Here is a 14,425-nt window from a genome sequence, read left to right as displayed (position 1 = left end):
ATCTACCTGCATGTAATCCATATTATCTGCACCCTTTTGAAACCCTCCACATCCCTACTATAATGAGGTGACCAAAACTACATGTTTGTATCTGTTCATGAGCATCACTTGCAGAGTTACTCATCAGCCTGCACGTGATCCATATCCCTCCATTCCTTCCATATCTATGTGCCTCTCCAAAAATCTCTTAAACACTATCTACCAGCATTCCTGGCACTCCCCCCCCCCCCCCCCCCCCCCCCTCCCCCCCTCCCCATGTTTAAATACTATCCCTGCTCCTCTCCTATAAACCTTGCCCCTCTCACCTTAAAGCTATGCCCTCTATGCCTGTCTATGCCTCTCACAACTTTATACCTCTATCAGGTCTTCCCTCAGCGTCCAATGTTACAGAGAAATCTATTCAATCTATCCAACCTCTACGTGTAGCTAATACCCCCTCATCCAGGCAACATTCTGGTAAACAACTCTGCACCAGAGCTAGGATTCAGTGATTAATTTATAAAACAATGGCCAACTATTTTTTTGAAGAAACAAGGAACTGCAGATGGTGTTTTACAGCATAGGTAGACACAATGTGCTGGAGTAACTCAGTGGGTCAGGCAACATCTCTGGAGAAAAAGGATGGTTGACGTTTCGGGTCGGGACCCTGAAAATGTCTGAAGAAGGGTCCCGATCCCAAACATCATTCATTATTTCTCTCCAGAGATGCTGCCTTACCCGCTGAGTTATTCCAGCACTTTGTATCTCTCTTTAAACTTGTTTTCTGTGCCCACTTTGGGAGGGAAGCTTTATGTTCTTTCAGGTGAGGGGAGTCAGTGGTGGGAATTGAACTCTCTCACTACAGGCACCATGGTCGCCACTCCACTTGGATAAATCCCTGTGGTTTTGTCAAATGATTTCCTGTTGACCTCTGCCTGCAATTAGTCACCAAATTATGAGAAGAAGGCAGGAAAATGGGGTTCAATGGGAAAAATAGATCAGCCACGATCCAATGGCGGTGCAGACTAGATGGGCCAAATGGCCAGATTATGCTCCTATGTCTATGGTCTTATGGTCTAAATGCGTTCTCAAGACACCCAGCCTTTCTGAGGTCATTCAGAAAGGAACCGTACTTTTCAATTGCTGACACATTTTCATGCAGATCGTTCACGACCTGTTACGTTTGTGAACAAAGTTAAAATGTAATTACTTTTAAAATAGGACGAGAGGTGGGCCTCCCCGTACTCTGGAGAGAGGGTGAGTCAGTGTCAATCACCATCACGCCCAGTGTCACGTAGTTCCCCCCGACCGAGCTCCCGAGCTGGAAGCGGCGAGTATGTGAGACCCGTCCTCTCAACGGCTGAACGTGAAATCCTCGTGAGTATTGCCTTGGTTATTACATAGAAGAGAGAACGTACAACACTACAGGTCATTGATCAACCCTTTGGCCCACAATGTCTGTGCCGAACATGATGCCAAGGCCAACTCTTATCTGCCTGCTCTGAACCCATATACCTCCGTTCCCTGCATATCCATGTGTTGATCCAAAAGCCTCTTAAACACCACTATCGTATCTGTCTCCACCACCATCCCTGGCAGCACGTTCCAGGCACCCACCACTCTCTGTGTAAAAAAGCTTGCCTTACACATCTATCTCTATAATACTAAAAGTCTTTGTCTTGTTTGTGGCTGTGTGTGTGTCAATCTGGTTCATTCTGGTTCATTCCTATTTTCTTCCAAACGCTAGGCCACAGCCTTCCCATTTTCACACATCCTACTCGCATTTTTCCCGTCGAGGCGACAAACATCTTCCCATCGCATTCCCACCTATATATATTTCTGAACTTTTTAATTGTTTAAAGTTTTAAAAAGAGCCCGAAAACGCACCCATTTCGGAAAAAAAAACCTAGTGACGTCACAATGCACTCGCCAGGCAGGACGTGACACTCTGGGAGGCTGCTGGCACCCGACGCCCGGTGGGGAGGGTGGTGCTGGAGCTGGAGTGAGGGCCGAGCCTGGGGCTTGGGATGGGGCCATGACAAGGGGCCAAAAAAGAACCCGCCGCTGGAACTAAGGGACGAGCCCGGAGATGAAATCGGGGCCTGCACTGCAGCTCAGGCGGTGGCCAAGCTGACAGATGGAGTCTACAGTCAGGGCCGGGCCGAGTACGAGAACCAGGCCGAGTTTCAGGCCCTGGAGCTGCTCTACCACCTGGGTGCGTCCTGGGGCAGAGTATGGGAGTGATGGGAGGAGGATGAGGGAGATGGGGGTGGGGAGTGGGGGTAGTAGAGGGAGATGGGGGGGGGGGGTGTGTGGAGGAGAGAGATGGGGAGGGGTGGATAGAGATGCCCCCTCCCTATCTACCCTCACTCCCACCCTCCCTACCCCATCCCTCTCTACCCCCCTCCCTCTCCCTCCCTCGCCCTTTCCCTCTCTACCCTCCCTCCCCCCCCACTCCCCCTTCCCTCTCACTCTACTACCCTCCCTCTCCTGCCCCCTGCCACTACCCCCTCCCCTACCCTCTCTACCCCTCCCCCTCCCCCCTCTACCCCCTCCCTCTCTCTCTCTACCCCCCCCCCCTCTCTCTACCCCCCGCCCTCTCTCTCTACCCCCTCCCTCTCTCTATCCCCTACCCTTCCCTCTCTACCCCCCTCCCTATCTACCCCCCGCCCTCTCTACCCCCCTCCCTCTCTACCCCCCCTTCTTCTCTACCATCCCTTCCTCTCTGTCCCCCCTCCCTCTCTAGGGATTGAAAAGGGAGGGTGAAGAGTAGGGGAGGGAGTGCTGGGGGATGAGGAGCGCCTGCGCAGTTGGGGGCTATGCATGAGTGGTGCAATATTGCATCAGGGAACGGGTGAGTGGTGGAAGCTTGCGTTGGGCGAGCAGAAGCAACAGGTCTGCACTTGGTGTAGCCTCCTTCAAATTCAATTCAATGATTCATTTATACTTTAATGTCACATGTACCTAGGTGCACGGAAATGCTTTGTTCTGCATACAACCCGTTACAATCATGTAGCAGACCTCCCCTAGGCAATACCTGTGTTGCCACGTTTTGGCGACACTTTGTCCCTTTCATCTTGCAGCTATGCCCTGTAGTAACTGAATGAATGAATGTCACATGTGGCGAGTCGGAGTGAGATTCTTTGTTTTGCATACACGTATGCAAAGAGTCATCACATAGAGGGCACCAACAAAGTTGCAAAGTATTCCAATGTCCCATATGGTCCCTCTTTGTTCTCGGCAATGTGTCCTCGAACGACCTCCGGCACCCACCCATGCTTTTTATATCCTGGATAAAAGCTTCTGACTGTCTTACCTTACATATGCCTTTCATAATTGTTAAATTCAAATTATAGTTCCAGACATTTTTATGATATCTCCTCCCAAATCCATTACCGGTACTTATTAAAAAGTAGTCAACAGGCCCATGGGAACAGCATCATGGTCAAATCATTCACCATCCTGCCCTGGTCATGTCCTCCTTCATCACTGGATCTAAATCCTGCACTCCCCCACCACATTGCTCTGTGAGAGTGTCTTCACCACACAGACGGCAGCTGCTGGTAAAGACATCTCAAGGTCAATTGAGGATGGACAACTAAGCACCGGTCGTACCAGAGATCTGAACATCTTGGAGAAAAATGGGCGGAGAAATGGCAGATGGAGTTAAAACCAAGCAGGTGTAGGTTAATTGACTTGTTAATTGTAAATTGTCCCCACTGTGTGGAGGATGATATTAGTGTACGGGGTGATTGGTGGTCGGCGCAGACTCGGTGGGCCAAATAGCCTGTTTCCATGCTGCATCTCTGAGGACCAAAGTCTAAGGACAATTGTTGGGGGATGAACACCAAGCACTGGCCTTACCAGCAATCTGAACATCCCGTGGAGAAATGGGCGGAGAAATGCCAGAGTAACTCAGCAGGTCAGGCAGCATCTCCGGAGAACATGGATAGATGACATTTTGCATCGGAACGCATCTTCAGGGGCTGCTCAGTGGCGCAGCGGTAGAGTTGCTGCCTTACAGTGCCAGAGACCCGGGTTCGATTCTGACTACGGGTACAGTCTGTACGGAGTTTGTTCCATGGGTTTTCTCCGGGTGCTCAGGTTTCCTCTCATATTCCAAAGGCATACAGGTTTATAGGTTAATTGGTTTCTCTTATTTGTGAATTGTCCCAAGTTTGTAGGATAGTGCTAGTCTACAGATTGACTGCTAAAGTCTAAAGTTCAGACCCTAAACATCACCTACCCATGTTCTCCAGAGATGCTGCCACACCCGCAAAGTTACTTAGGCTTTTTGTGGGTAGACAAAAATGCTGGAGAAACTCAGCGGGTGCAGCAGCATCTATGGAGCGAAGGAAATAGGCAACGTTTCAGGTCGAGACCCTTCATGTGTCTGAAGAAAGGTTTCAACCCGAAACGTTGCCTATTTCCTTCGCTCCATAGATGCTGCCTCACCCTCTGAGTTTCTCCAGCATTTTTGTCTACCTTCGATTTTCCAGCATCTGCAGTTCCTTCTTAGGTATTTTTTGTCTTTCTTTTGTAAACCAGCATTTGCAGTTCCTTGTGTCTCGTAAAATACATCACTGCTTATTTTGTCTTGGTGTGAGGAAATTCGCTAGAATTTAGAAGATTGAGGGGGGATCTTATAGAAACTTACACAATTCTTAAGGGGTTGGACAAGCTAGATGCAGGAAGATTGTTACCGATGTTGGGGAAGTCTAGAACAAGGGGTCACAGTTTAAGGATAAGGGGGAAATCTTTTAGGACCGAGATGAGGAAAACTTTTTTCACACAGAGAGTGGTGAATCTGTGGAATTCTCTGCCACAGAAGGTAGTGTCGTACTAGTAGGATGAGGAACAGCTTCTACAATAATACCATCACATTAATGAACTCGGAGTCCCGCCGATAGACTTCTCCAGTTTCCCCGTCCACATTGTTTGATTATTCTGTATTTTTATTTCTATATTGCACTATGCTATGGACTGACGCTAAACTGCATTTCGTTGTACCCACACTTGTATTTGTGCAATGACATTAAATTTGAATTTTATTTGATTGATTGATTGATAGTTGAGGCCAGTTCATTGACTATATTTAAGAGGGAGTTAGATGTGGCCCTTGTGGCTAAAGGGATCAGGGGGTATAGAGAGAAGGCAGGTACAGGATACTGAGTTGGATGATCAGCCATGATCATATTGAATGGCGGTGCAGGCTCGAAGGGCCGAATGGCCTACTCCTGCACCTAATTTCTATGTTTCTATGTTTCTCTGTTTATACCAAAGTTAGGCACAAAGCGCTGGAGTAACTTAGTGGGTCAGGCAGCATCTCTGGAGAAAAAGGACGTGCTATGTTTCGGGTTGGGGCCTGTGTGACGACCTGAAATGTCACTCATCCTTTGTCTCCTGAGATGCTGCCTGACCCGCTGAGTTACTCCAGCACTTTGTGCCTATCCAATCAGTGGAAAGACTATACATGCTTACAATCAAGCCATTCACAGTGTAGATACAGGATAAAAGGAATAACCTTTAGTGCAAGATAAAGTCCAGTTAAGTTCGATTAAAGATAGTCCGAGGGTCTCCAATGAGGTAAATCGGAGATCAGGACTGCTTGTACTGAGAGAACGCTACATCACTGGACATGCCTGCGTCTGATTGTGATGAATAGTCTGTGGCACCTGTCAAGAACATGTAGCGACATGAAAATATATGCAAGCTTAAGAAAACAGAGGGCCTTCAGTTGATCAGCCCACACAATGGTACAGTAATGGACTTGGTCTCGGCGTTGTGCTGGAGGCCACGTCGGGAATACCGGATGCAGTCGAGGAGGTGCTCATGAACCTCTAATCTCATTTGGAAGGACTGCTGGTATCCCTGGATGGAGGTGAGGGAGGAGGTGTAGGGACAGGTGTTACATCTCCTGCGGTTGCAGGGGAATGTAACTGGGGAGGTGATGGTTTGGGTGCGAAGGGATGAGTTGGGGGGAGTTGTGGAAGGAGCAGACAGTGGAAGGCAGGAAAGAAGTGGAGATGGGAAGATATGACTGACAATAAGACAGAGGAGCAGATTTAGGTCATTCGGCCCATCGAGTCATTGATGTTGACTATGATCCATGTGATGTGTTTCTTCACACAGGTCCTGGAGCTACTGTGCCAGATTCTCCAGACCGATTCGATCCAAGCTGTACAGCAATGGCTACTTGTAACAAGTCTTAAAGGTTTGTGAAATTACCCAGGATTACAAGACTGTGACTTCCTGAAGATGCCTTTCTGTTGAAATATGCTAATGCACACAGGTCGGCACAGACACCACCAGGGGTGCTGTTCGATTGGCAGCCCCGCCAACAGTCTGTTTTTTCGTCTTTTAAAAAAAAAATTTGTTTGTGTAAATGTTCTCCGGTTTGTTTTATGAGGAGTCGGGGGAAATATTTTTTTTCCGTTTCTCACCTTGCCGAACATGCGATTAATTTTCGGATCGCGTTCTCTGGTTGCTCTGCAGCCTACCATCAATGGAGCTGGAGGCCTCCTCGGACTGACCTCGGGCCCCACCGCGGGCGTGGACTTACATCGGAGTCGATCCCTTGCCTGGGATCGCTCCAACCGTGGCATGCGGTCTTTACATCGGGAGCTCGCAGTCTCGGGAGAGGCCGCGGATGTCGGGAGCTCCAACGTCACAGAAAATTCAAACAGCCCCGACGTGAGGTTCGATTGTCCGACGCGGGGGAGCTGACATCCTCCCGATGCAGGAGCAGATCGCCTCGATGCATAGGGCCCGCTGCCGGCTACGGGAGTCAAGAACATCCTGTCAACGGAGGACTAGAGGCCCCCGACCGCGGGAGAGCAAAGGGAAGAGATTGAACTTATTTTCGCCTTCGATCACAAAGAGGAATGTGGAGAAGTCACTGTGATGGATGTTTATGTTAAAATGTGTTTTGTGTGTTCTGTTGCTTTTTATTTGTATGACTGACTTGGCAAATGAAATTCCTTGTATGTTGCAAAACATACTTGGTTACATAGACATAGAAACACAGAAATTAGGTGCAGGAGTAGGCCATTCGGCCCTTCGAGCCTGCACCGCCATTCAATATGATCATGGCTGATCATCGAACTCAGTATCCTGTACCTGCCTTCTCTCCATACCCTCTGATTCCCTTAGCCACAAGGGCCACATCTAACTCCCTCTTAAATATAGCCAATGAACTGGCCTCGACTACCCTCTGTGGCAGAGAGTTCCAGAGATTCACCACTCTCTGTGTGAAAAAAGTTCTTCTCATCTCGGTTTTAAAGGATTTCCCCCTTATCCTTAAGCTGTGACCCCTTGTCCTGGACTTCCCCAACATCGGGAACAATCTTCCTGCATCTATCCTGTCCAACCCCTTAAGAATTTTGCAAGTTTCTATAAGATCCCCTCTCAATCTCCTAAATTCTAGAGAGTATAAACCAAGTCTATCCAGTCTTTCTTCATAAGACAGTCCCGACATCCCAGGAATCAGTCTGGTGAACCTTCTCTGCACTCCCTCTATGGCAATAATGTCCTTCCTCAGATTTGGAGACCAAAACTGTATGCAATACTCCAGGTGTGGTCTCACCAAGACCCTGTACAACTGCAGTAGAACCTCCCTGCTCCTATACTCAAATCCTTTTGCTATGAAAGCTAACATACCATTCGCTTTCTTCACTGCCTGCTGCACCTGCATGCCTACTTTCAATGGAACTGCAGATGCTGGAGAATCGAAGGTACACAAAAAAGCTGGAGAACTCCGGGGTCAGCAGCGCTGCGAAGGAAATAGGCAACGTTTCGGGCCGAAACGTCTGAAGAAGGGTTTCGGGCCGAACCGCTCCATAGGGTCTCTCCCTTTTCCTAGTCGGCCACCATTTAGATAATAGTCTGCTTTCCTGTTTTTGCCACCAAAATGGATAACCTCACATTTATCCACATTATACTGCATCTGCCAAACATTTGCCCACTCACCCAGCCTATCCAAGTCACCTTGCAGTCTCCTAGCATCCTCCTCACAGCTAACACTGCCCCCACAGGCCACTAGTTCTATGCTACCCCCAATAGAGTATTATTCTGATTGTGATTGTAATTGTGAAGTTCGATCCCTACTGCGGATGCACATTCTTAGAAGATCATGTCATAGGAGTAGATTTAGGCCATTCTGCCAATTGAGTCCACTCCGCCATTCAATCATGGCTGATCTATCTTTCCCTCTCAACCCCAATCTCCTGCCTTCTTCCCATAATCCTTGACACCCTTACTAATCAAGTAATCCTTAAGTATCAATTCTCCCTATCAGTGTAGGTAGTGGATAAGAAAGTGGGATAACATAGAACTAGTGTGAACAGGTGATCGCTGGTCAGTATGGACTGACATACCCGATTCCACACTGAAGTGTTTGATTCAATAAATCAATAAATCAATCAATCAATCAATTAATTAATCAAACCTTGACTAAAATCATCAACACTGTTTCTGTTCCTCTGCCTCTACCATTTGCTGCCTTTGTTTAGGTTGGAACATTGATCAGTACAGCACAGGTACATTATTGTCAGCCCACAATGACTGTGCCGGACATGTTTGTCTGTCGGCACCTGATCCATTCCCTGCATATCCATGTGCCTTTCCAGAAGTATCTTAAATGCCACTATCGTATCTGCTACCGTCACCACCCCTGGCGTTCTAGGCACCCACCACTCTCTGTGTAAAAAAACTTGTCCTGCACATCTTCTTTAAGCTTTGCCCCTCTCACCTTAGGAAGTCACTCGGTATTTTGAATGTGGGGGCTAATAAGTGTTAACAGTAGAAAGACTTGGATTCTTATAACACCCTTTGTGTAGACATCCCCAAGCAGTTCACAACTTCAAGAGTGAAGTTTGTTGTACATTGTGAAACAAGTCTTCTTCTTTTCGTGTCCATCTTGTTACAAATGTTGACCTCGCTGTCATCGTCTGTCCTGAAAAGGGCGCAAGCTTCCAGCCACAATCAGTGGAAGCCGTCACTTGACACGGTAGATGATGGTGGTGGCAGAATTAGCTCAGGATACTTCCAGTTTCCTGCCCCGCAACGTGGACGCTTCTGCTATGGGGCCGTGAAACAAGTGTGTTTAGTTTAGAGCTTAGCATGGAAACAGGCACTTCAGCCCACTAGTTCTATGCTACCCCCAACCTACGCACTAGGGGCAATTTACAGAAGCCAATTAACCTACAAACCTGCACAATTTTGGAATGTGGGGGGAAACCAGTGCACCCAGAGAAAACCCACGCGGTCACAGGGAGAACATGCAAACTCCACACAGACAGTATCTGTAGTCAGGATCGAACCTGGTTCTCTGACGCTGTAAGACAGCAGCTCTAGCAGCTGCCCGGTGAAAGCTCCTTCATCAGAACTGGTATTGTAAGAAAGCACTCGTTTTAAATTGTGGAGACCAGGTGTGTGGAGAAGGCAGAGAGGGGGCCTGTGATAGTGTGCAGAACAAAGTTGTTCAGGGAACATTTACTATAGAAACTGACAGCTGGAGTGAGAAAAAAAACATTTAGCTTTGTGGTACAACCACCTCTGTAGAGAGGAAAAATTGCCCAAAAATTGCAAAATTCAGCATCCAGTTCTGAGGCCTGCAACGTGCCGAGAGAGAAGTTGAAGTGTTGCTCCTCAAATTATGTTGGACCTTATCGTGCAATGTTGGAGTAGACGACCTAGAAAGGTGAGACGAGAACAGCTTCTTCACAGCAACTATCAGGCTCTTGAACACTGTAGAATACTAACCACAGCCTCAGCAACTATGATGGATGGGACAGAGATACAGTGTAGTCGGAGAGAGTGAGACTGGTGGGAGAACTGGGAAGAGGGAGGGGATGGAGAGAGAGGGAAAGCAAAGTACAATTTGAAGTTAGAGAAGTCAATGTTCATGTCGCTGGAGTTCAGCGAAACGATCGCCGAACCTGCGCTTGGTCTCGCCGAAGTAGTTTAGTTTATTGTCACATGTACCGAGGTACAGTGACAAGCTTTTGTTGCTTGCTAACCGGTCAGTGGAAAGACAATACATGGTTACAATCGAGCCATCCACAGTGTACAGAAACATGATAAAGGGGATAACATGAATAACGTTTTGTGCAAGATAAAGCCCGTAAAATCTGATCAAAGTGAGTCCGAGGGTCTCGATTGAGGTAGACAGTAGCTCAGGACTGCTCCCCACTTGTTGGTAGGATGGTTCGGTTGCCCGATAACAGCTGGGAAGAAACTGTCCCTGAATCTGGAGGTGTGCGTTTTCACATTTCTGTACATTTCGCCCGATGAGAGAGGGGAGAAGAGGGAGTGGCTGCGGTGTGATGCATCCTCCACAATGCTGGTGGCCTTGCTGAGGCAGCGTGAGGTATAAATGGAATCAATGGAAGGGAGATCGGTTTGTCTGATGGTCTGGGCTACGTCCACAACTCTCTGCAATTTCTTGCTGTCTTGGATGGAGCGGTTCCCACACCATGCTGTGATGCATTCAGATAAAATGCTTTCTACGGCGCATCTGTAGGTCTGTAGAAGATCAGTAGAAATCTGAAGCAACCAGGACGTTTTATTACAATAGAACCACAGTGTTGTGATTTTCCTCGCATGATTTAACCAGGTAAGAATTTAATTGCTCCGTTTTGGGACATATGACAATTAAACACTCTTGACTTGACTTTTGACAAATGGCCGCCATTTCCAGTTTCCTTCCTGAAAAAGGTTTGCAGCCGACCTTTGATTAGTAAGGGAGTCGGGAGTTATGGGGAGAATGGGGTTGAGAGGGGTCGGGGGGGGGGGGGGGTCCTTGTTCATCAGTCAATGAAAGTAAGCGTGCAGGTACAGCAGGCAGTGAAGAAAGCGAATGGCATGTTGGCCTTCATAACAAGAGGCGTTGAGTATAATAATAATAATAATAATAACTTTATTTGTTAAGCACCTTAAAAACAACCAAAGCTGACCAAAGTGCTGTACAGAAAAAAGAAAACAAGCAAGACATCATAAAACAGGCAGAACAACAGAACATACAACTAACACTAGGCGCGTAAATTACATACAAAAATCCAAACAATAAATTAAAAAACATAAAACACGAGTACGAACAACGCAGCAAAACCAAGCAAATAAAGTTAATAAACAATTCAACACCTCACTGGTCTACAAAGGCCACGGAGAATAGATATGTCTTCAGGAGTGACTTAAAAACAGCTAGAGAAGGGGCCTGTTTAACGTGCAGAGGCAATTCATTCCACAATCTCGGAGCCGACACAGCAAAGGCACGGTCCCCTCTGAGCTTCCGCTTAGTCTTTGGCTCAATCAGGAGCAGCTGATCATCTGACCTGAGAGAGCGGGAGGGCGAATAAGGGTGAAGAAGCTCAGATAGGTAGGACGGGGCAAGACCACTTAGGTATTTAAAAGTAAATAAAATAATTTTAAAACGAATCCTATACTGAATAGGCAAAGAGGAGTATAGGAGCAAAGAGGTTCTTCTGCAACTGTACAGAGCCCTAGTGAGACCACACCTGGAGTGTTGTGTGCAGTTTAGGTCTCCTAATTTGAGGAAGGACATTCTTGCTATTGAGGGAGTGCAGCGTCGGTTTACAAGGTTAATTCCCGGGATGGCAGGACTGTCATATGCTGAGAGAATGGAACGGCTGGGCTTGTACACTCTGGAGTTTAGAAGGGTGGGAGGGGATCTTATTGAAACATATAAGATTATTAAGGGCTCGGACAAGCTAGAGGCAGGAAACATGTTCCCGATGTTGGGGGAGACCAGAACCAGGGGTCACAGTTTAAGAATAAGGGGTAAGCAATTTAGAACAAAGACGAGGAAACACTTTTTCTCGCAGCGAGTTGTGAGTCTGTGGAATTCCCTGTCTCAGAGGCAGGTTCTCTGGATAGTTTCAAGAGAGAGCTAGATAGGGCTCTTAAAGATAGCGGAGTCAGGGGATATGGGGGGAAGGCAGGAACGGGGTACTGATTGGGGATGGTCAGCCATGATCACATTGAATGGCAGTGCTGGCTGGAAGGGCCGAATGGCTTACGCCTGCACCTATTGTCTATTGTCTATTGACAGGGAAAGATACATCAGCCATGATTGAATGGCGGAGTAGACGATGGGTCGAATGGCCTAATTCTGCTCCTTTGACATGAATATGAAAGTTTGATCAAATTACACTTTTGGCTGATTTTATCTCCGACCACATTTCATCTCCCTTTAGACAAAGAGGTGGTGTTGGATACGATTCGGATGGCAGTGGCTAATATGAAGCTGGGCAATCTGAATGTGCCGGTTGGCACCATGCCCAAGGAAGGTTCATGTTCGCGGCAAGCATCTGAAGAGCCAGAGGCGATATTCCGAGCACCGTCTGCTTGCGAGAGGCGTCGTGCAAGGTCAGTGCCACCCGTTAGCCCCACATATACGATGCAGACTTACCAGACAGTGGTAAGTTAGTGTACAACAAACTCCCACTGACAGAAGTGACCATAGTCATACAGCGTTCTAAACAGGCTCTTCGGCCCAACTTTCCTATGCCGACCAACATGCCCCATCTCCACTAGTCCTACTGCCTGTGTTTGGTTCATATCCCTCTAAACCTGCCCTATCCATGTACCTGCCTAATTGCTTCTTAAGTATTGCAGTAGTCCCTGCCTCACGTACCTCCTCTGGTAGCTTGTTCCATACACCCAGCACCCTTTGTGTCAAAATGTTACCCCTCAGATTCCTATAAAATCTTTCCCCCTTGACCTTAAAGCTATGTCCTCTGGCTCTTGATTGGGCAAGAGACTGTGCTACCCAATCTATTCCTCTCGTGATTTTATACACCTCTATAAGATCAATAAGCTCTATAAAACCAATCTATTGTGCCAATAGAATGTATTTTTCCATTCTCACCTTTGTTATCGTTCTGATGGTCAGACATGCAGACAGAAAATGTTGGACACCACATTATACTGATTGGTTGGTCCACAATTGTCTGCGGGAATTTGCTGTGCATTAACTTGTCCTTGTTCACTACATTATAACAGTATCTCTATTTAAAGGGGAAAGTTCTTAATTGCGTACAACAAACTTTGAGGTCATTAAAGAAGATACACATACACAAATTACTGTTGTTTTTTTTAATCAGAGATTAGCACTAAAATTATAATTTACTATTTTGCAGGTCGCAGCTGCAAAGATTGGAGGCAATCTTGGAGAAAGACATAGGTAGGTATGCAGATTGTCCAAACAATATGACCAATAAGAGTTTCTTTCCATTGCTGCAAGCTCAAGTGGTGTTGAAGAGGCTTTTAGATAGGCACATGGATATGCAGGATCAGTTGTTCAATGGTTCCTTTATTATCATGTGTATCATGCTACAGTGAGATTCTTTTTGCATACCGTTGAATAAGATTATTGCCATCCATACGAACAGTCCCTAGTTAGGCATATAATGCATAGAAACAGCCCACTGAGTCCATATGTAATAGTTGCCAAGTTTTGGTGCCATTTCACAGTCGCAACTGCAATGGCCACAAAGGCCTGTCGCCCCTCTCCTTGCTGATGGGATATGGATTACGTGCAGGCAGAGGACTTTAATTTACCTCAGCATCATGATCGGCACCGATACTGTGGGCCGGGGAGCCTGTTCCAGTGCAGGACTGTTCTTAGCTCTATGTAAATAGGGGCTTAAGTTCAATTAGTTGTAACGCACAGCAACACATTCAATCATTCACGGAATGCTGCACAAAAGGTTGATCACACAGAGATGAACAGGTTGCCTTTAAATTGCGGGGAGAAAATGTAGGGCAATGGAAGTGGGTGAGAGGTAATGTGGCTCATTGTAAACTCTTTCAAAGTGTCAACAAAGGGACAATGGTTAAATGGCCTAGAATGTGCAAACCTAAACTTTTAAAATGCAAATTATTGTCATGATTTTTTTGAATGGAGACAGATATAGAGCATGGAACAGAACAGCGCAGGAACAGGCCCAACAATGTCTGTGCCCGACATGATGCCAAGCCAAACTAATCTCATCTGCCTGCACGTGCTCCATATCCCTCCATTCCCTGCATCTCCATGTGCCTATCTAGAAGCATCTTACACACCACTATTGTAGCTGACAGCGTTTCTCACTGTCAGCACCTTCACCAATGTTGGTGCGGTGTCCAAACTTACTTACCAATCCTTCTCCATTGATATACAAGTCATTTATGTATACATATTGGCACCTCGCGTTTTGCGTGGGGGGTTACATTCTGGAAAAGCAGCAGTAATTGAATCAGTAATCCTGCATATCCATGTGCCTATCTAAACGCCTCTTCAAAAATGAGCAAATTAAACGTATAAATTTAAACATATAAATTTGAGCTCGTTATTTCAAAAATACAACACGTAAATTAGGTTTTGGTATTAATTAAACAAGCACGCTATTTCCAAAATGCATAAGTCAAACGGGTATAAAAAGCA

The 14,425-nt window shown here is 46.7% G+C and overlaps 1 protein-coding gene across 2 annotated transcripts in view; it reads left to right on the top strand.

The window, feature by feature from the left end:
• Positions 1-14,425, top strand: part of LOC129700606 (protein TBATA-like) — a 47,472-nt gene that overhangs the window by 25,706 nt on the left and 7,341 nt on the right. For both annotated transcript variants that reach the window (XM_055641226.1, XM_055641231.1), the window contains exons 6-9: positions 1,201-1,356; positions 6,112-6,193; positions 12,195-12,366; positions 13,140-13,183. In XM_055641226.1, the coding sequence (XP_055497201.1) occupies positions 1,201-1,356; positions 6,112-6,193; positions 12,195-12,366; positions 13,140-13,183 (454 nt within the window). The remainder of the gene's footprint in view (positions 1-1,200; positions 1,357-6,111; positions 6,194-12,194; positions 12,367-13,139; positions 13,184-14,425) is intronic.

The sequence above is a fragment of the Leucoraja erinacea genome, chromosome 1, assembly GCF_028641065.1.
Source record: "Leucoraja erinacea ecotype New England chromosome 1, Leri_hhj_1, whole genome shotgun sequence".
Lineage (NCBI taxonomy): Eukaryota > Metazoa > Chordata > Chondrichthyes > Rajiformes > Rajidae > Leucoraja > Leucoraja erinaceus.
Note: the sequence above shows the minus strand (reverse complement) of the source record. Positions and strands in the feature narration are given on the sequence as shown.